The sequence below is a fragment of the Mastomys coucha genome, unplaced genomic scaffold, assembly GCF_008632895.1.
Source record: "Mastomys coucha isolate ucsf_1 unplaced genomic scaffold, UCSF_Mcou_1 pScaffold4, whole genome shotgun sequence".
NCBI classification, from domain to species: domain Eukaryota; kingdom Metazoa; phylum Chordata; class Mammalia; order Rodentia; family Muridae; genus Mastomys; species Mastomys coucha.
The window spans coordinates 18,032,289-18,054,783 of NW_022196910.1; the positions used below are offsets into that span (position 1 = coordinate 18,032,289).

Consider the following 22,495-nt stretch of genomic DNA (forward strand, 5'->3'; position numbering starts at 1 on the left):
CACTGAGGTGATGGTAGCCTTAAACTATCACTCACAGAATCCTTTAAACTTTAAATATAGTGTCCCTAAAATTCTCATTATTCTAGATAACTAACATGGTCAGAAAACCCTTTGACTAAGAGTTACAGACCTTTTTCCGATAATAGGTTTCTCACACTCTTCAATTTTCCTTCCAAACTAAATCACTTTAGTCTTTTCAGCAACATTCAGAATAAAATTTTAAACTTCCCCGTTCCACGTTTTTTTGACCATTTCCTACCATGACTTTCATCTACACACCTGCTGATACTGCAGAGTACAGTGGAGAGTCCAAGGCACCCAGGAAGAAGGATGGGAAAATAAGCTGGAAGGGGTTGCAGGTCTTATGTCCTCCTAGTATTAGCTTGTCTCTGAGAAGAGGCACACACATCAAACTGAACAGTACTGCCCTTGGTGTGCCTTCCTCATGTTCCAAAAATAGTGGTGAGGAAGAAAGCGATGACCTTCTCCAATATGAGCCTCCTCATTATTTTCTTAGTAATCCAACACTAAATTATTCTTTTATCTCAGTTGTAATATGTATTTCATCCAGTAGATTTTGGAACCTGTTAGACCTTAGGTTGTGTCATAGCTTACTTAACTACTACTAGGCCCAGAAACTTCAGCAAGCTAAGTTGTGTGTTGACTTTGACTTCTTAACAAATAGACATAAAAAGTAATAAACACTAGTCCTTAAAGAATTCATAGTGTCTTGTCCCAACTCTGACCAACTCAATCAACAATGATCTCTGTTGAAAGAAGAATGCAAAATGTGCTTGACCTAGACGTGATGACTATTGGCATAGAGATGGAGTTTTTGCAGTAAGACCAACACAGAGATTACATAGAAGTAGACAGATGCAGACTGCTTCTTGCTCATACTGTTGGATCTCAATTCCTGTTGCTTTTCTTTCTTCTATTCTGGGGTGCTGATGGGATAGGTCTGGGTGGGAAAATATGATATCCTTGGAAAATCCTGCCATGAACCAGCATAATGGGAAGATATTCAGAGCCAAGAAGAAACATTCTTTTACCATCTGTAGGGGGAGAGAAGCACAAAGGCTCAGGATTCATGCACAGCACCAAGATTTGACTGTTCCTGCCCCAGAACAAATGTCAGCTGAAATTCACTCTGGTTTCCAGTTTTTCAAAACTAGGGAAGTTTATTATTTTGTTTAAAGATCTTTTTTTCTATCACAAAAGACTGCTTATTGTTAATAACCATATCACAGAGTTGCTATAAGGATGAAATGATATGGTGCAAATGTAATTCTCCATTCAGTGCCTAGAAAGTAGACTATACTCACTGAATGCTACTTGTTAATTCATAAGCTCTTTGGGGATTGAGTCTTGTAATAACAATTAACCTTTTCCATGTGTGAATTAGCCAATCAGCTTCAGTGAATTGTCAGTATGCCCCACACTGACTGTGTCTGATTTCAGGAGACCAGGCTCAAGGCCCATCGCATAACATAACTTCGATCTTGGCAAATATTTAGCTATGCCTGTGAATTGATATTACTTCTGTAAAACAAAGTAAGCTATCTTCCTTTGCCAAGTACTTTGGAGACGTTTTTACTCAGTGTCTCTTTATGTGATCAATCAAGTTGTTAAAAAGAAAGATAATGTATTTTAAATCACAGAGAAATGTTATGTTTTATCTTAGAAACATTTCTAAGGAGATAAAAAAAAATCACCATTCTTCTTTGATTCTTTTCTGCATTGCCCTTACAAAGATCTAAAGGAATTGGAAGGTGTGCCATTTCAGAGGAGAAAGAGCAAGCTCTGTGTACAGCTCAACATCAGTTTTGTTGAAGGGTCATGCTTTTGAGTGAAGTGATAAATGTACCACTTGCCTCTGTTGAGCCTGAAAAATTCCTTTTGTTTAACTGATATAATCTAAATAATGTTATCTTAATACTTTCAGGATTATGAATCTTAACTTTTTACTAAATATACTGCTCCTCTCCCCCAGGGTTTTGGTTTTTGAATGTATTTAATGAGAGAAGTGTGGAGGGATGGCAGTGTGAATAATAACAGCTGGGTGGCCTACCACACAGTAACCATTAACTGTGAGACTCGGGATATGGTTGTACTACTTCAAGAAACCCAGTTTTGTTCATTTAATATCAAACATATATGCTCATATCAAGAATGAAAGATATATAGCCATTGGAATTACTCAGTTTATGTCTTGCAAATGAACCCTACAAGGTATCAGAGTGATTTCATTCACACACATAAGCCCTTTCCCATACATACATGCACATGCACATTTGATATGTGCCAGTATAGGATCATGTGCATTTCCTAAAGCTAATGTATTACAATGTATAAGTAAATCAAATGTCTGGGTATATAAAAGTTCATAAAGGCATTGCCACTTTTTGGTGGCTATCAGAGTCATTTGTAAGCAAGCATCCTGATTGCCCTCCTCCTTCTTTGCAGATGTCCTCTCTCAGCAGGAAGATGATGAACCCCCAAAAGAGTATGATGCTGGGCAATTCGCAGGCCTTCTCCATGGATCCTCTCCAGCCTGTGAGTCTCCTGAAAATCCGTTTCATCTGTATGGGAAAAGAAATCAATGTGAAGATGGACAAGATGAAGCCAATTTGGCAAACAGTCCTTTGCCTTTCAAACAGACTCCAATAGAAAACAACCCAGAGCCTTCGGTGAAGAAAATTAAACCCAAAGTGGTCAGTAGAACAATTTTCCACAAAAGAAGCCACCAACTTGAGAACCATACCATCGTTGGCACAAGAATGTCTAGGAGTGGATCCCGCAATGGCGAATGGGGTGTGAATACAGGGGGCTTTGTGGAGAGAGCGTGTACTCTAGGGAGAATAAGGTCATTGCCTAAAGCCCTGATCGACATGCATTTATCCAAAAATGTCTCCAAGTCTGATTCTGATCTTATTGCCTACCCTTCCAAGGACAAAGCGAGAGTTAACTGGAGCAAGTCATCAACTGCGGAGCACAGTTCCAAAGATAATTCTGAAAGAACACCTTCCTTCACATCTGAATGGGAAGAAGTAAGCTCAACTTTTCTTGTTGCTCTTGATGTAGGCTTTGGAGTTGAATGACATTTGGAAGAAAGATTTTCAGTTTTTAAACTCTTTTAGAAGTTCAAGTTGGACAGGGGGGAGGTGTTAATAAATGCATACAGTCCCAACTGGAAGGGAAAGGTTCTATGGATAATACACGGTAATTTCACAGCAAGTGGAAAAATGAGCACATTGCTACATGAGTGGAGGACACTCTGTTTCCATAGAAATTGGTATCAAGCAGAAGTAATAAGTGGCTGTGAGGTGCAGGAGAGCCCTCCCATCATGTCCCATCAGGCATTGCAGCCGACAGTTTGAGGAAAACCTTATTTTGCTGTGTCATTTAGCTACTTGCTAAACTTTTTGTTAGCATGCCTTCCTTCTTTAAAGTATCTTTTATTTTTGAAACAGATCCTTATGATTTTAGTCTTAATGGGAAAACCAGCGGTCCTGGCTCTTCTTCGAGAACCGTGCAACAAATACACATCATTTAATATTTTCCATGTGTAGCTATCAGAGGCACATTAAACGAGATAAAGCACTTTAGTGTCAGGTCTCACTACTCTAAATCCCACTTAGATACCAAGTCTGAATTATTCTGAAAATGAAGGCCCCTTGTAAAGCTGTAGTCTCATTTTTCCCTAAGAGAATTACATCATAACCTAATAATAATACTTCTTGCTTTTTCTTGACTTTCTTTAAAAAATGGAAATGGGTTTCTATCGATATCTTATCCTAACATGTCACATTTTTGTTTGTGAAAAGGCCATGCCAAGTGGATTTATCTTTGAAGTACATGAGGTCACTTTGGTATTCTGAGAACCAAAAATAGACGTGAGTCTGATATCGACTTTCTAAATTGAGCTGTTTGGGAAAAATCAGTTGATATCTCCACATTTTTTTTCACACTGAACAAATTGGAACACTTGAGTGATGTTCATTGTCCTCTTGAAACCTTACATTTTCTGCAGGTGACTAATACAGGAGGGGAGATTTTAGATGGCTAGAATTTAGAATTTGGAATCTAAGTTCTAAACCTACATACTAATATTTTATTAGTATATCCATTTTTAAATTTTTCACTCCTGAAATATTGCTTGGAATTCCTTTTTGTAAGATAACATTGAAACCTCTAACTTATAGACTGAAGTCTATATTCTTTAATTAATGCCCCCAACTAGCTTGTGGTTGTTCGACCCGTTCAGTTAGAACATGACTCTAATAGCTGTGCCCACAAACTGAAACCTACCTTTCCCAGTGAGAGTGCATAACTTCTGAGGGAAGGAGAATGGTCACAAAGAACATAGGCCTTGACATTGAACCTGTCCTCTTCCCTTCTTTTTCTGAATTTAGAGAGTTCATAGCTCCTAACTTAATGGGTCACGTATATATGAAAAAAAAGGTGAGTTCATAAGTTATGTATTTTTTAAAAATCAAAAGATGTTTGCTCACCTTTAAATCTTGTATTGTTGGTCTCTGAATTGTAGTTGGCTGTGGTAATAGCACCGAGAATATATGATTACAGCATTTAATGGTTATGTATGAATGCAATGATATAAGTGCATGTAACGGTCCCCTAACATGGCTTCTACTTTTTACAGATCGACAAAATAATGAATTCGATTGACGTTGGAATCAACAGGGAACTTGAAGGGATGAACGGTGAGACCACAAATACAGAAACTCCCTTCTACAGTGTGATTAGTAATTCTGCTTAAGCAATAGCCAGAAAATGAGCAAATTTCTTAGAGAATGTCCTATTTTATCGTGAGTAGCTGCAAATGATTTCCTTCAACTCTCAGATGCAACAACCTTCACCTAAAACATCAGCTGAGTGTATTGATTTGGCAAGTTGAGAACTTCTCCCTTGTTGCTCTTTTATGGTGTCAGGTAATCTTGATGAATGAAGCTTCAGCTTTAGGCTGAATGGATCACAAAGCACTTCAAAGCAGTGTGAAATCTGATGATTTGATATACTATTTTTCATTCAGCAGTGTGTTCCATTTATCCTGGCGAAAGTAATTAACAGCTTCTAAGTTTTAAATACCATTTGGCAAAAACTACATGTTACTCCTCTTCTTTGATCCCATAATGCCTAGCAAAGTATCTCTTAAAGAGCTGCTTTTACTATCACTAGTATATTGCTATAAGAGTTTCTTCTATACAATTTCAGCTCAGAGTAGAAGGCCTTTTGAAACCATTTTATTTACTTTTTGCTTAACTCTGATAGATGATGCCAAATACCAGATATCTATGTCTTTAGAAATCACTATATTCATACTAAAGAAATTAATTAGACTCCCTTATCAGAGCACAGCCTAGGATAAGGCAAATAAGATACTTCCCTAACAAGCAAAATCTTAGAGGGTGCTAAACAATGTAGCCATCAAAACACAAAGTATTTTAATGGAATTGTTTAAATTCAAAATTAATATGCCAAATCAATGATAAACATACTATCAAAATGTAAATAAAGACAAGCTACCACCTCACTAGGGTAGCTTAAAGTCTCATACTGTAATTCCTAGAATTGCTAACAAAAGCATGCACCTCATCAGGGAATTGTCAAATCCTTAAGCAATGGCAGGCCAGATGCTCTTCAACTGTCCAAGCTGCAATGTTGCATAAATATTGAGAACTCTGATGGTGCTATTGCTCTTCCACAATCAAGCCAGGTTGTCCCTCAGCGGTAGTACAGACGAACTGGTAATACAGCATGATTTGGCAACCTGGCCACATGTGTGGAAAGATGGGAGTGGAACAGATAACTGCCTAGCCACAAACTTCCTCTCCCATCACATCCTTCCCCCATCCTATATCTAATACTCCATTCTATATCAGATCAGTCATATCTATAGCAATCTCCCTGGAGATTGGTAGCAGGTACCAAGACATGCATATTACTTTAAACCTTGATACTAGCTATGTCTTGAGCTCCTACACCTAGGTTTATAGCATAATGACCATCTCCATGTTAAACAAGAATGGTGAAAAAAATGTGAATTTCATAGCAAACCCTCATGTGCCTAGTCGCCTGTACACGCACACACAAACACATACCAAATATAAAAGTCTGATGTATTGTTTCAACGTTCTCAATCCTGTATTTGAAAGTTATGAAAGGGCCTCAGATCTTACCATCATTGAAATAGTGAAGCAATAATAACATTTCAGTATTAAAAAAGTCTGCAGGCTGTTTCCTGCAGTTTTTTTTTCAATGTCAGCTCTTACTATCTGCCCCCCACCTACACCTTTATTTACTGGTTTCTGCATTGGCATTGAAATGAAAGCAGAGGCACTATCCACAAAGAATCATTATTATTGACAAAGGCTGGTTCTGCAGGTGCATTAGTTTTGCCTCTTAATTACACACTAATTATGTACTAAGAGATTGGCCATAGCATGTAACATTCCAATTGGTCATTAGGCTGGTCATAAATCACAACAGCCTTCAGCACACCCCCTACACACACACACACACACACACACACACACACACACACACACACACACCAACCACAAGATGTCACTCCACAAATAACATTTTGGGTTGAAATGAGTGTGGTTGAAAATCACATAGTGAAATGAGAATCAGATAGATATGAGAACAATGTATAGCCTTACTACTATCTACTGGCTGCTTGACCTTAGCATACTTAGAATGAAGACACTAATATAGGATTGTGGAAGAGACACATACCATGGAGTACAGTGCAAGGTACAAGCAGATTCTGTTACATTTTAGCTCTCACCTTGACATACTATGAGGATTATGAATATACAAACAAATTATCTCTCAGCCTTACTTATTGTAAGAAAGTATCTTATGATATTAGTTGTTCTTATGATCTTAGCATTAAATGTACTAAATTCTCTGGAACTGTCATGATTTGTCAGCTGGAATAGAAATCTACTAGAGAATTCATACCAGAGAATCCCAGTTCCCTTAGGGGAATTAAAGTGTCCAGGGAACCCTAACAAAGGAAAGAGAAAGTATATATATTTTTATTCAATTATTATAAATAAACTTCTCTGAAATCTCATTTGTCTCCCTCCTTCCCACCCACACCTCTCTCTCCTCTTCTCTCTTCTCTCCTCTTCCTTCCCCTCCCCTCCCCTCCCCTCTCATTCCCTCTCCTTTCCTCTTCTCTTCTCTTCTCTTCTCTTCTCTTCTCTTCTCTTCTCTTCTCTTCTCTCCTCTTCAGTAGCCACTCTATCTTTGCTGTGCTCCTGAGAGTTAGGCATATCCTATCTCTGACTCATTCTGACAAATCTTTCTCTGATTCATCACTTCGTCTGCTCCTCAATAAGACATCATTGTTTGTGATTAAAGGTCTGTACTAAGGGTGTGTCTATATTCCAGCCAGAGGGGTTAAAGGAGTGTATTCCAGTTGTATCACATAGACCTAGAAGGTCTTTGGACATGATCCCTTGCCAGGGCCATCATGTTGCTGAATTAAGATTTCTTTACATATTCCCCCTATGTATTTAAGCTAAAAATCATACACGGTTTAACTTTACAACAGAAACAATTATCAATACCACAAACCTAACAATCTGAATGTCCTTATGAGGATCTATCGATGCAAGGATCCTTCATAACTGTAGTCCTGATCATCTGTACTTCAGCAAATGTCTACTTCAGTGTCAAGGTTTTCAGTTTGCCAATCTGAAAACTGACTTGTCCTTCTTCAGCTGGCTTATTGAGCTGTCCCCATATCGGGGAGGAGGGAGGCTCATCCCCAATATAACACATTCTGTGACATCCACGCTGATGTTAAAACATTTTTAAACATACAGTATATAGAAAATTTCAGCAGTTTTCTTTTCTATAATTCAGTGTCCTTCAGTTAATCATATCCCCCCTTCCTGTTTATCAAGGTGCAATTAGATCATTATGAATCCATACATAAACTAGATATTTAGATACTTGGGTTTCATACCTGATACCATACCATTGAGCCAGCCCCCTTACTCATTGTCAATGGGCTGTCCTCAGTTTCAATAGGTACCATAGATTCACAATTAAGTACTTCCTGTTCTTTGTCTCTTGTCTCTCAAGCCATTGTATTATCATAAGTATTTTTTCTCTTTGTACAGCTATTTTTTCAACCTTTTTTGAGAAGTTGACTATAAAGATTGCAATTGAAAGTAGGGAGGAGTTCACTCCACTGGCCACAGTTGCAACAAGTATTGTGATGACTTATTTTCAAGTAACATTCCTATCCCCTCAAGTCCTACCCTTACACCTAAAGGACTTGACATGGAGTTTTCCATGGTTTAATGCAGGAAAAGTCTATCTATATAATTAAAATTATCTTTTGGGAGGGCTTACTGTGATTCCCTGTCTCGGAGGCTCCAGTGTTGTTCCTTGCTCTGGGTTCAAGGCTCCCACGGCCTTAGAGTCTCACAAGTCTTGTTGGGCATCCAGCTGAATTTAAAAGACTGCTGCTATTTCCTCTGAAGCTGGTCCCAGGCAAGTCTCTCCTCTGTGGCTTTCTCTCCAATGTCCTCTGTTTTCCGCATTGTTGGTGGGCTTTCTGGTTCTCCAGTCACGTGTAAAATAGCCAGAGGGATTAAAGGTGTGTGTTCCAGCTGGGTCGCACAGACCTAGAAGGACTTCAGATGTGATTCCCTTGCCAGAGTTATCATATTGCTGGATTAAAATTCCTCCACACACAAGCATTTCTGACTTTCCACTTGAGGCCAGATTCACATGCAGAACAAATGAGTGTGAACAGTAGAATGCAGTGATATTGACACTCTGGTTCCACACCCAGTTCTTAGGCACTATTGCATATGTGGTGTGATAGGATGTTCCACACCATTGTGTCTACATGTGATAGGCTTGCATGCAAAGAATTTTTGAGGAGTTTCAATTTTGAAATTAAATGGTCCTGGTTTCAGTTTCTAATTTTTCAACTGACCATGGCCTCTTTGATATCAACTTCCTCGCCTATTTTTATTGTGTGCTATATTGCTTTAGCCTAGAATGTAGCAAGCAATCAGTCAAGTGTAAACTCTGTTGTCTTTTTACCTATGCATGCATGACTTGCCTTTCTCATTAAAGCGCATGACACACAAAGACATTTGGAAAGTCTGCTCTATCTTTCTGATCAGTGACGATTGTAGCTAGAGTATCAGTGGGCAGCAATTTTTATGTGAAATCTTCCTCTGACTTTTTTTACTCAGCCATTGTCATTATGTCACAAGGAAGCTCTTTATTTCTTCAAGTTCTCATACTTTCCAAAAATCAATTGATAATCTTCTTGATGAGACTGAGATCCCCTTAAGTAGCAAGAACAACCATCTCCTCAGACTGCACTAACCAATCACCAGATGTTACAATACAGTGGTGGAGCTTGTAAGTGTCTTCCTACCTCTGAGTAATTTCCATTATGACTAAAGAGAGTACCCATGGATATACAGTGTTAAATTGAAATTACATGTCTAAAAAAACTAGCATTTCATTAAAATGCATTTTTACATATATTTATTTAGTGTGTGTTTGTGTGAGTGCATGTGTGTGTCTTTGTGTGCATGTAAGCATGTGTGTGTATATTTCTATGTGTGCATGCATGTATGTGTGCTTCTATGTGTGTATGTATATGTTTCTCTGTGTGTGTGCATGTGTGCATGTATGTATGTGTGTGAATGTGTATGTATGTCACATCTGTGAATGTGTCTGAGTGTGTGGTGTATGTCTGTGTGGTTTGTGTGTTCTTGTGTTTCTCTCTTTCTCTCTCTCTCTCTTTCTCTCTCTCTCTCTCTCTCTCTGTGTGTGTGTGTGTGTGTGTGTATGTGTGTGTGTGTGTGTGCAGGTCAGAGGATAACCTATAGGAATCATATTCAATTCCTTCTCTCCTACCAGTGATTCCTAGGAACCAAATTCAAGCCATTTAGCTTTGAGTGCAGCATTTTTATTCACTAAGCCATCTTGCTGGCCCATAAATGTATTTTTAGGGGCATGATGGTTCAGTGGTTGAGAGCATGAACTGATTTTTGCAGAGAACCTGGAGTCAGTTCTCAGCCCCACATGATAGCTCACAACCATCTGCAACTCCAGTTCCAGGGAACTGACATCCTCTTCTAGCCTCTGGGCACCAGGCATGTACATGATACACATATGAAAGGCAGAGACAATATATACACAAAATAAAAATAAACTTTTAAACATATTTAAGGATACATTTTTATATCTTGCAAGTTAAATTGTATCTGCAAAGAAATGAACCAGCATTTTATCTCCTAAAAATTTCATGAAAACTTCCCAAATAAGGACATAAAGACTTAGATCACAGAGTATGTTGTATACTGGATAGATGAATTTTAGGTCGCTTATTGGAAAATACAAAGTTCTGGCAGCAAAGATAGACCCACGACCTCACTTACTCTTGTTTACCAAAAGTAATGTAACCAAGTCTAACGATCACCTGCACTGAAAGTGTTGGCTAGCCTAGAAGCCCTCCTAAAGGTCAGGCTGAGTGGTGATGTGTCTGAGTGAGGCACAGCCCTCACACATGAGAGCACACGCCTGGCAATGCTCCAGAACTCAAATAATGATCTGGGTGTGGCTTATGTTCAGAGGAAGAATTTTCCTCACCTCTAGGAATATTCACTTTCCCATGAACCTTTAAACTGTACATAAAAGCTTCTCTGTGAAATGCCTTGCAACTAGCATGCTTTATTTTTGATTTTTATTTCTCTTTACAGTACTATTTTTAATAGAACCAACTGGGGAAGGTGGGTAGTAGAATACATTAGCAGACAAGCACACTATTTTATCTAAATTCAGAGACTTATTTTTATTGTTATTTTATGTAACACTTCACTGAATGATTTAGTCACGTAGTTTGGATGGGCTAAAGCAAAGGAATCACTTAATAATAGAATATTTATGTAAGACTTTGAATTACAGCAGTTGCTAGGACAGCCTGAATCAACCAGTCTCTATCAAGAAGTCTTGTTTAATAAGCCAAACAATTGTCTCAGCACAATAGACACCAGAATTTGATACTCTGTATCCCAAATAGTCCCTCAAAACTAAAATAACTTGTATAGTATGCATTTTGATTGTTTGGGTATGGTTTCCATTCTCTACTTATGAGATTGCAAACAATGGTCATATGTGATACTAGGCAAACCATAAGGGTGAAATAGTCGAGTAATAGTCTGTGGCCTACTATTTGCCTATAATGTATGTTATTAATAAATAATGCAGTGAGTACACATTGCTGCAGTTCAACAAAATATCAAATTCACTAGAAGAGGCCTAGAGGGTTTGAACATGTGCCATCATCCACCTGGGATGCTTCTGATAGCCTTTCTGATACATAATATCAGCCAACATCAGCATAAATATTTCCTAGGGTGACAGGCCCACTACTTTGAGAAGATAGTCTTCCACTAGGATGCTCACTATTATTATCTATTATGTATGTGTATGTTTGATGAATGTTCATGTTTGTGCAGGTGTATATGTGTGTTTAGATTCACGTGAGGGACAAAGGATAATCTCAGATACTATTCCTCAGGTACCATCCATGCTTGTTTGATTTAAGATTTTGAGACAGGGTCTCTGATTAGCCTAAGACTCCTCTAGGAGGCAAGGCTGTGCCACAAGCTCACAGATCTGCCTGTCCCCACTTCCGAAGAGCTGAGATTAGACTCATACACCATCAAATTCAGCCTTTTGGTGGCAGAGGGTAGGGTAATGACATGGATTTTAGATGTGAAATTCAGGTCCTTGTTCTTGCATGGCTAGCATTTTTTTTTTGAATGAGTTTCTATTCCAGCTCCCTTAAAAATAACTTTGTTGTGTCACCATAGTTTGGTTGTCCAACAGTTATCAGCACTGTGACCTCAGGGAAATTATTTCTGTAGTCCAGACCTCACTTCTTCATGTGGAACACAGCTGTATAAGTAATAGCTTCAGTGTTTACATTTGATCTTAGTCAAAGGATAAGAAGCAATATTGCTCCAAAAGTTTGGAAGCTCTAAATGAGAAATAAAGTGATCTCTTTTCTGGTGCATAGTCAGCCTTAAGAGATGGCATCTCACTTCCTTATTTTCTCTTTTCCTTTTCATCTATTACTCTATTAAAAGACAGAAATTAAACATGAAGAAGAGTTCGTTCTTTCCAACATATATTATTAGATATTATACATATGTTGAAAAGATATTAATGTACATAGCATGGATATGTTTTCAAACCATAGTGTCTATCTAGCCATCTGTATATGATTGTATAGAATGAAAGATGGAAATATATACTCCAGACTAACAGTGGATAGTCAATCATAAGAAAAGAAAAGAAACAGGGATAAGAAAAAATTATAATTTGACAAAATGATCTATGAAAATAAAGATTGCAAAAGTGTGTGTGTGTGTGTGTGTGTGTGTGTGTGTGTGTGTGTGTGTGTGTAAGCTTTGGTGCTTACCTAATAGAAACACCACTTATTCATCCATAATGGACAGTTGCCAGTAGTCTATATAGACAATTTAAAAATACTAGCCTGGCATGGTGGCATACATTTATATTCAGGAGGTGGGGGTAGGAGGATCATAAGTTTGGGACAGCTTCAGCTGCATATTTCAGAGCAGCCTTGGCCTTTGTAATGAACCCCTACCTTAAAAAGTTTAGGGGGAAAAACCAACTTCATGAGTCAATTAATGTTGTGGTGGTTTAAATATGCTTGGCCCATGGGAAATGGCACGATTAAGACATGTGGCCTTGTTGGAGGAAGTGCATCACTGTGGGGTTGGGCTTTGAGGTTCTATACTCAGGCTCCACCCAGTGTGGAGTCTCCCGCCTTTCCACACTGCTTTTGTATCAAGATCTCTCTGCTCTTCCAGAACCACATCTGCCTGGATGCTTCCATGCTTTCTACTGTGATGATAATGGGTTGAACCTCTCAAACTGTAAGCCAGCCCCAACTAAATGCTTTTCCTTTATAAGGGTTACTTTGGTCATGGTGTCTCTGACAGCAATAAAACCCAAACTAAGACAGAAGTTGGTACCAGGGACTGGTGTATTGCTGTGATAGGCCTGACCATACTTTTGTTTGGAGGAATGTGGATTTGGAGACTTTGGATTTGGAAAACAGTAGAATGCTTTAAGTGGGGTTTAATGGGCCATCTTAGTAGGAATATAGAAGAAATTAGTGCTGAGGGAGGTTTAAGCTCTGGGGGACTTAAACTCTGTCTGGGTAATTAAACTCTTGCTCAAGAGGTTTCAGAGAATTTTAGTATGTTGCCTATTTTATAAAAGTTCCAATGTTGACTTTGTATTAGCAAAATAAGAAGTAAAAGTAGAAATAATTTGAAGGTATACAGTATTCTTCCAATAGTCAGAGGTCAACATGGGCATATGTGAAAGCATCAATGGTGGCTGTCTCTTAGTAAGATTGCCTGTGATTTTTATATTTTGCCATCATTGTGTCTAAACTTTCTGAAATTTTTACAGAGAATATGCATTACTTTATCATTTAAATTATTCAATAAAAAAGAAATGTCTGCCAATTTAGTAAACAAATGAAATGACAGATCCATATGCATGAGAGTTAAACATTCATGTTTGAATAAAATTCTACATCTATCAGTGCCAGTAATTTGATAATTATTTGATATTTGAATTCTGTTAATGAATAACATAATCAAGTACTTTTTATTAGATTTGAATTCAAGTCTGTGTGAGTTAGTAGCTTGAATAAAGGGATTCATTGGCTTGTTTTATGTTCCATTTTTATGTCACTGCAACAAACTTTTGTTTTGTTTTGTTTTTTTGTTTTTTCAGTTTTTTAAGACAGAGTTTCTCTGTGTACCCCTGGCTGTCCTAGAACTCACTCTATAGACCAGTCTGGCCTCAAACTCAGAAATTCGCCTGCCTCTGCCTCCCAAGTGCTAGGATTAAAGGCATGTGCCACCACTGTCCAGCACTGCAACAATTTTTTAAGATAAGCTTTATCTATATCCCCATGCTGATCACAGTAATGCTTTCTTTGACCTGTGTCTTAGTGTATGTGCATGTCCTGAAGGACTTCTAGTTCTTATTTATGCATATTTTCACTGTGTACATCTTAATGGTGATTTTATATATAAAACAGAGTGGAAGCATGTACACTAGACTGACTGACACTGGGCAGTCACTGGACAGGCCAGGAAAGGATCTAATGAGAGAGAGAGAGAGAGAGAGAGAGAGAGAGAGAGAGAGAGAGAGAGAGAGAGAGAGAGAGAGGGAGAGGGAGAGGGAGAGGGAGAGGGAGAGGGAGATCTGGTAGATTAATATGTAAAAATGAGTGGTTGAGTAGTTACTTTTCAATATTTCTGATGAGTTTTTCTTCCTTATCTAGGAAATGCTTCTCCAGAAAGCCACAGAGCTGTCAGTCTATGTGAGAAGAACCAGAGCAAATAAATCTGAGAACACCTAGTACAAGTCCTTCTCCAGGGCATGACTGCCTCAGTGGCCTCTGATGGGTTACCTGACTCATTCTCACACAGTGATTATATACTAGTAGATAACATGTCCACTTGGGGTCAGCATTTTTCAAGAGGAGCCTGATTTCCTTGCACTTCTGCTCTTCCAACTCGAGGAAGAAGTAGCCTGGTTCTATCAAAGCCATATCATTGAGGTCAGAAAAGAAATCCATGGACAGGTAGGAAGGCTTTAGATGGCCAACTGATCATGTAGCTGACTGTAGCCTTCATCTTGGTGGAATGATTCTGGAGCTCATTGTCTGCAGACAAAGAAACTAGCCAAAGAAAACTCTGTAGGGCAGGACTGATAAGATGATAAACGTACTTACTACCAAGCTTGGTGAAGGAGAGAACTGACTCCCTCAAGTTGTCTTCTGATCTCCCTACACCTACCATGGTATACAGTCCCCACCATCCAATAAATAAATAAAAAGAAGAGGATAGGAAGAGAGGGGAGGGAGAAGGGGGGTGGGGGGGAGGGGGAGGGCAGGGGAAGAGGAAAGGAGAGGAGAGGAGAGGAGAGGAGAGGAGAGGAGAGGAGAGGAGAAGAGAGGAGAGGTCCTGAAGCATGATATGCATAAGAACATGGCCCAGAGGTGGGACCAAATTAGTAGATGGAAGCTGGAGGCTATTTTCTAAGGACCCCAGTGTCATGCCTTTATAATGCAGTCATCAGTAAGATAATCTCCTGAGCTCTGTCAGAGAGTAGGAGCCTAATTTTGATAAGTGGTAGCTAACAAACACAGATGGTTTAGTTGTACCAGTGACCTTCCCTACAGTATACTTAAATACTATCCACTAGCTTGCCTCAGTGCTTAGAAATTCTCATGCTTCAGGGTTAAAGGTCATCTCTGTTCCCCACCCCACCCCCATTTTAATAGTGTAGCTGGAGGCTGGAAGAGAGAAAAAAGGATACTATGCCCCATAAATCCAAACACTGTGTGTGGAAGCAAGAGCTCTGACCTCCAGGAATCAGCTTGTCTGGTACATTTTAAGTGTTCATACTACTTGCTTCTTCAAGGATTGGAGATACCTAGTTTATCCTTGTAGGGCATAACAGTAGCCATGATTTTCTTCATAGAATCTTCTATTGACAACTCTGCTTGAACCACAGACTTCTTAAAGAAAAACTTTCTAAGGAAGTAGATGATAGCCGAATCTCAGGGCATTGACCAGACTCCACAGTCTGAGATTGCTGGTTTTACCAGAGCATTAAAACATTCTAACTCCTCAGTGATGACTGAGTAATTGATCACTTGCTGCAAACCATTTCTCTTTCACTCCTCCCTTATTCTGGGAGGAGTAGAAATAAAATATACAAATAAAATATAAAAAAATAAAATAAAATCTTAGCCGGGTGTTGGTAGCGTATATCTTTAATCCCAGAACTTGGGAGGCAGAGGCAGGCGGATTTCTGGGTTCGAGGCCAGGCTGGTCCCCAGCCAGAGTGAGTTCCAGGACAGCCAGAGCTACACAGAGAAACCCTGTCTCGAAAAACCAAAAAATAAAATAAAATAAAATAAAATAAAATAAAATCTTGTTTATTTGTGAGGAGGAGAAACAAGGAGTTTCTTTTATTGTTCATTTTTAGTTTTCATAGAAACATTTGTAACATATGTCCCACCTGTAGATGAAAATAAAAGTTATGGTAAGCAGAGTTAAACAGGCCTGGAAGACTTCATTCTACACTATTGTAACAGGGATAAGAGATGCCCTTTAACTCTGAAGTAAGAGGGTTTCTAATCACTAAGCATGCTAATGGAGAGTACTGAAGGACACTGCAGGACAGCTTGCTCAGTGGAACCGCTTATCAAAATTAGGCTCCTACTCTTCTACAGAACCTGGGCAATTGGCTTATTTCCCAAGGACCAGCCTCTGCTTGGAGAAGGGTTCTGAGGAAGGGGTATCTGGGAATGGCAAAACAAACAACTTGAAGTCAAATCATGGGTTAAAAGCTGACAGCCTATATTCTGCTTGAGACAGCTTCCTACATAGTTCTCTCTATGTTCTGCTCAAGGCAGCTTTCTCTTCTAAAAACTTTCTTAATAGATCAAAAGCCCAGTCTTTTCTTTACATATCAATTCAGTTATTACCCCAGGGTCCCCTTTTATTATCTCCTGAATCAACGTCTGGTGATCCCAGCCCAAAGATTCTTAGAAAGAGACTACATGCACATTTTTTTTAACATTACAAAAGAATTCAGAGATCTGCCTGCTTTTATTAAGCATAGACAATAAGCTAGCTGAGTGGGACCCTGCCCTGAAATTACCATTCCTACCATACTTAGGCCTGGACCTAAACTCCCTCTGTCTCAGTCTGACCTGGAACTCGGGAATCTGCTGCCTCTGTGAGCACAAACAATAATCTTAGCTGGGTGGGATCTTGCCTTTCAATCATCACTTCCTAAATCTCTTTATCTCTTCACTTTGTATCTTTCTCACAAACTGGCTCATAGTGCAGCTGCCTCTGTTCCTTCAGGTCTGTGAAGCTCCTCATACAATTAATATTGCATCCTTATATTTTGCATAGTTGAGAAAGTATATATTTTTGAACTCATGTTTTCAGAGTTCTTACAGCCTTAAGGACTGCCCTGAAGGTCTCAATGTTTACCATTTGGTTGAGACACTAGATACACTCTCACCTCCTGGACTCATGCTATCTCTGATTATCATGGAGTCATTAACCATGGAAAAGAAGATACTCCTCGAAGGAGGAACTTGAAAATATGTGCACAGCAACCATCAACACTCATAGAGGTCCACACCCTAGAGGATCTCTTCCAGGGGCAGGAACCACGTCACATTGTCCCTACCATGGCCAAGCCAGACTTACTGATGGTTGTATTTCAAAGGCATGACTCCCAGGTCCTTAGAAAACACTTTTCTGACTGAAAAAAAATTTGAAGAGGCTAGAGAAGAAACTCATATATAAAGGAAAAAGCAGAACATGAATTTCATAATTATAAGTTTTATAACACAAACACTCTATATAAAGGGAGGTCAGGAGCCTGCCATTGGGAAGAAACAAGTTTAGTGATTGTCGTACGCCTTTTTCCGTCCAGCGGAAGTAAGGAGGCAACAACGAGCTCTTCTCCATGCAGTTTAATCAGGAACCTTCATTTTTACTACTTCTCTAGCCAGCTTCTTTTATATTCTTCTATATCTTCTCCTTACATCTTACTAGTTACATCTTACTACTTTCTTCTTACTTACTCCTATTCCCTACATCTTACTTGCTACTACTTACATCTTACTTCTATCCTTACATCTTACTTCTTACATACTTACTCCTATTTATACATACTTACTCACTATTCTATCATTCTCCCTCCAGCCCTTGTGGGTTAAATACTTTCCCCGGTCCAGTCAGCATCGGCTATGTGGCAAAACATAATAGGCTGCGGGAAAATCATGCCAGCTTGCATCACAAACTAGAGGCACCCAGCTTTTCCAACTAAGGCTTGTTTATCTCAATGCTCTCTGCTCTGGCCGGAGACCAGGTGTTCAATATATATATAGGGTGGCAGCTGCGGCTCCCCACAAGTGATGATCAGTATAAGGTTCAAATTCACTAGAAACTTGTTTTGCCTGCTACCACTAGGCAATTCATTTCCTTACTTAGAGAAAGATATCTTATATCACCTAGCATTGCCACCTTGAGCATTGTGCTCACCAACCAAGGTGAATGGGGCAAGTTGTGCCAAATACCAAAACCTTACTGATTCTAATTTTTTCATATTAGGAGGCATGAGCACACACAGGGTCTTTCACATCCTACAGTATTTTTCTCTTAGCACCTCTTAATGACAAGAAATATAGTTAACCTTTAAGGTCATCCTTATTAGGAGCCAGGCGTGCTTCAAAGCACTTATGTCATCTCATGTAATCCTCATAAATATTCTGGAACAATCTATGAATCATCCCTATTTTACAAGACCATGACACAGAGGAGCAAAGAATATTAGGAAAATTTGCCAGGTTCATTTAAATTGAAGCAATGGGATTCAAACTCAGTCTGATTCCACAATCTAAGCTTTTGACTTCAGGGTTAGCATGCTTCACTTTATTATCTTTCAAGTTTCTGCTGGGTGGGAATCTGACACCACCGCTTTCTCTTTATTAGTTACTTAGAATGTGCAGTGATTAGGGTAAACTGTAAAATGCAGGCGCTTAGCATCCCTTCTTTGAGCCTGCAAAGACCAGGTCAGAGTCAGGGAGTACCAAAGCTCCCAGGCCTGAATACCACTGTGGCAGCCACTTAGCATAAAATTTCATAATGTTCTATTCTATGAATCAGTAATCAGATATTTTCCATAAAACACTGTGAAGGAATTCAATAAAGATATCTAGGGAAATTAAAATAAGCCATTTTATTCTGTAATAATTCAGAGGGCTTAGGGAGAAATATCTGTCAAGGTCAGAAAAATAGAAGAATCTTCTGTGGGACTTAGACAAAAGGTGAGAGTTTTTTCTTTTATTTGCCTGAACAGGTCTTAAAGGTTCTCATTATCCTTCCTCTAGGCCAGGAAGCCAGAAAGGGTCTTTATTTCCCTAGTACAGCCATTCCTATTCTGAGATGTAATGACTAAGTCCTTGTTCCTCTTTCCCCAGGAGCTTTGATTTTTGTCTTAATTTTGACTTGAAAAGCAGTCTATGTAGTAGGAAGGATGCAGCCTGGGTTTTGGGGTTCCTTTTGTTTTGTGGTACTATGGGTTGAACCCAGGACCTTGTGCCTTTTGCTCGTAACCAAGTCCTCTATCACTAAGCTATATCTTCAGCCTTGCTTTACATATGGGGTCCTTGTGTGTAAATAGCCCAGGTAACCTTGCATTCTAGAGCCTCATGTCTCAGTTTTCTGATTGTTGGGATTAGAGGCAACTGCCACCTTGCCTAACTCAGGCTGGCTTCTATTTGAAGATCTCTATACTTAACTGGGTTACTCTTCCTGAAGCAGACATCTTATCTATCCTGAGCCTCAGTATAAGAGCAATAGGACCCCTCCTCTTTAGAGCTGTTTTAAGGATTGGAGATATTGTGTAATAAAAGAAAAACTTGTATAATAATTTATAAGAGTTAGGTTGTACTAGACATCCCCAGCTAAAGAGCTCAGGGAAAAGCAGGAAGAGATCAGGACCCTATTTTCTAGGTCTATGAGAAAAGCTTCTAGTTGACTTTCCTAACAGCACATGATGAGCTAGAAGAGTCACATAGGCAGAGAAAAAAGAAGCCAATAGAAGATATGGTTCACACTGGGTCTAACCTAAGGAAGCTACAGATTGTAATAGGAAGTTTGAGATGAACAGGAATGGAATTTGAGAATAAAAAAGACAATGTCCTTTAAACAGAAGTACAATTTGCATACAAGACTCACTTCACCAGAGAAAAAAGACTGGCCATCCCAAGAAAAGTAGATTGCGAGAAAACAGAGCTGCTCCTCAGAGTAGAAACCTAGGAATGTAGATCAAGAAAGCTTTCTTACAAGAGTGGCCCATGTGTATCTGAAGTCAAGTCATGTTGATTAGGGCAGGAGAGAGTAAGATAGACAAAACCAAGGAAGTAGAGATCATTTGAGCTGCAGAAGGACCTAAAGAGATAGCTAAATGAGTTACCGTCTCACTCACATGAGAGTCTGAGCCAACCATTAAAGGATGGCGTGATGAGTTACCATGGCCTTGATTATTTCTGTCATTCTGCTGCCTTTAAGCATGGCTTCTATCTTTGATGCGAGAAAATGTCTGCAGTTGCTCCACCCCATCAACATTCCTCATAGTAGACATCTTGAGGACAGGGCCAATGTTTGAACCATCATTTCACTGTTGTGTCAGAATTTACCTGTGATATCAATGTAAAGAGGTCAGGTTTATTTCAGCTAGCAGGGTAAGAGGTTTCTGTCCTTGGTCAAGCTGCTCCACTGCTTGAGGTCAGGACCCTGTGGAAGCTGGAAGCTTCTCACCTCATGGTGGTTGGGACAGGGAGAGAAGGGGAGGAGCCAAGGTCCCAAAATATCCTTCCCAGGCACACTCCTAAAGATGTACTTCCTCCAACTAAGCTTCCACCACCTCCCAGTAGTGCTAGCAGACCAAGCCTTTACCATATAAGCTTTAGGGGAATATTTAAGATCCAAACCGTGGTGCTCTGATCCGTATTTCACTCCACTAACAAACTATTTGCTAAAATTAGTTATATGGTCACACCAAGTTGCAAAGGAAGCTAGGAGATATATCCTAAACAGCCATTTGTACTCTGATGTTATATTATAATAGCCCAGTTATAAAATTCCATGGCACAGAGTGCTGTGTCAAACCATGCTTCCTAAATAGAGATTGATAGGGGCTTCAGAGACCATGTGTTCTCAAGTACTTAAGAAAAGACTTTGAACACCACCAAACTTCCTGAAATGCTCTTTGGTCTGAGTCTTCTGAGTAGCCGGCATTGACTCTGTCATAGTGCTCGGGCTATTGCTGAAACATTTCCTGAACACTTTATAAAAGAATAAAACTCTGGTGCTTTCAGGGTGGCTTTGCAGTTATATACAACCATTTCTGCCCAGTTTACAATTGTTGCTCCTGGTATATTTGATACACGAGTAAGAGCTGTGTCCTGATTTATTTTCCATATACTGTGATAAAATATCCGGAGAAAAGCAACTTAAGGAAGAAAGGGCTTATTCTGGCTCACAGTTCAAGATACAATCCACCACAGTGAGGAAGTCAGGCAGTTGGAACTTGAAGCATCCGATCACATTGCATTTACTAGCAGGAAGCTGAGAGTGATAAATTATTGTGTTCGGCTTATTTTCTCCTTTTATATAGTACAGGATCCCAGTCCAGGGATCTCTATCGAAATCCCATCAAGTTGACAACGGAGATTAATCACCATAGGCTGTAATAATTGTGATGACTTCTGCTTTGCTATGATCGTTTATAACTATCGTAAGCCACCTTCCAATCACAGAGCTCTTAGAACGGGAGTGGGCTGCATCTTAGAATTGATGAAATGCTATTTGGTATCACTTGTACTCAGAGAAGGTCTTTGATACTTGCAGTAGTCTGTTTTCTTAATTCAAAGAGTCCCTTTCAAGTTGGCCTCATCCATCACAAATCTCCTCATAGTCCAGGAAATTTTCTCTTTGGAATACTTAAAGGTAATCTACATTTGATGAGGCTCTACCCACTTTTCTCGTGATCCCAATTAGCTAAGTCACTAGTAAGGTATCTACTCTTCCTAGGTGATGCTCTTTTGTAAGGGTGGCCAGATTTGTGGCTTACAGGCCTCTGAGACAGTGTTAAGGGAAGGAGTGTATCACAGAAGGTTGGACAGAAAGAATAGTACAAATGAACCACAAAAAAAAAAAAAAAAAAAAAAAAAAAAAAAAAATGGCCGACTACCAAGCTTCCAGCTCAGGGTGCTCTGGGTTCTGTAAAGAGAAGTTGACCTCGAAGGGACTGAAATGAAGCTACAGCCTCCAAAAGCCTATTAGAACTAAGCTGGCCACTGCCAGGTATAACTGGCCTTTTCTGACACTTGAGGGATGGGGGGGGGGGTGCGGGTAAACCTCAGATAATTAGAAGGAATAGGAAATAATTCTATCAAAGCTTTAGTTCAAAAAGAAATGTGAAGTACTAGAGAAAAACAAACAAACAAACAAAAAACCAAAATTGAAGACTAGATTTCAAGTCATCTAACCCTGGGTGTGAATCCTGCCTACTGTTCCCACTAAATATAATTGTGGGCAAGGGCCTGGATTTTTGAGCGTGTTCTATTTTCTCCTAATATGTTTTGGTTATTATTTGTGGTTTGCTTTATCAACATGTCACAGGCTAGATTCATCTGAGAAGGAACTTCAGTTGAGAAAATTCATCAGATTGGCCTATAGATGAGTCTATGGGGTCTTTTCTTGATTAAGGATTGATGTGGAAGGGGCTAGCCCACTGTGGGTGGTACTGCCCTGGGGCAGGT

At 39.3% G+C, this 22,495-nt stretch overlaps 1 protein-coding gene across 13 annotated transcripts in view; it reads left to right on the top strand.

The window, feature by feature from the left end:
- Anks1b (ankyrin repeat and sterile alpha motif domain containing 1B) overlaps nt 1–22,495 on the top strand; it is a 1,082,674-nt gene that overhangs the window by 613,732 nt on the left and 446,447 nt on the right. For all 13 annotated transcript variants that reach the window (XM_031349133.1, XM_031349134.1, XM_031349137.1 and 10 more), the window contains 2 exons: nt 2,467–3,050; nt 4,664–4,724. In XM_031349133.1, coding sequence (XP_031204993.1) covers nt 2,467–3,050; nt 4,664–4,724 — 645 coding nt within the window. The remainder of the gene's footprint in view (nt 1–2,466; nt 3,051–4,663; nt 4,725–22,495) is intronic.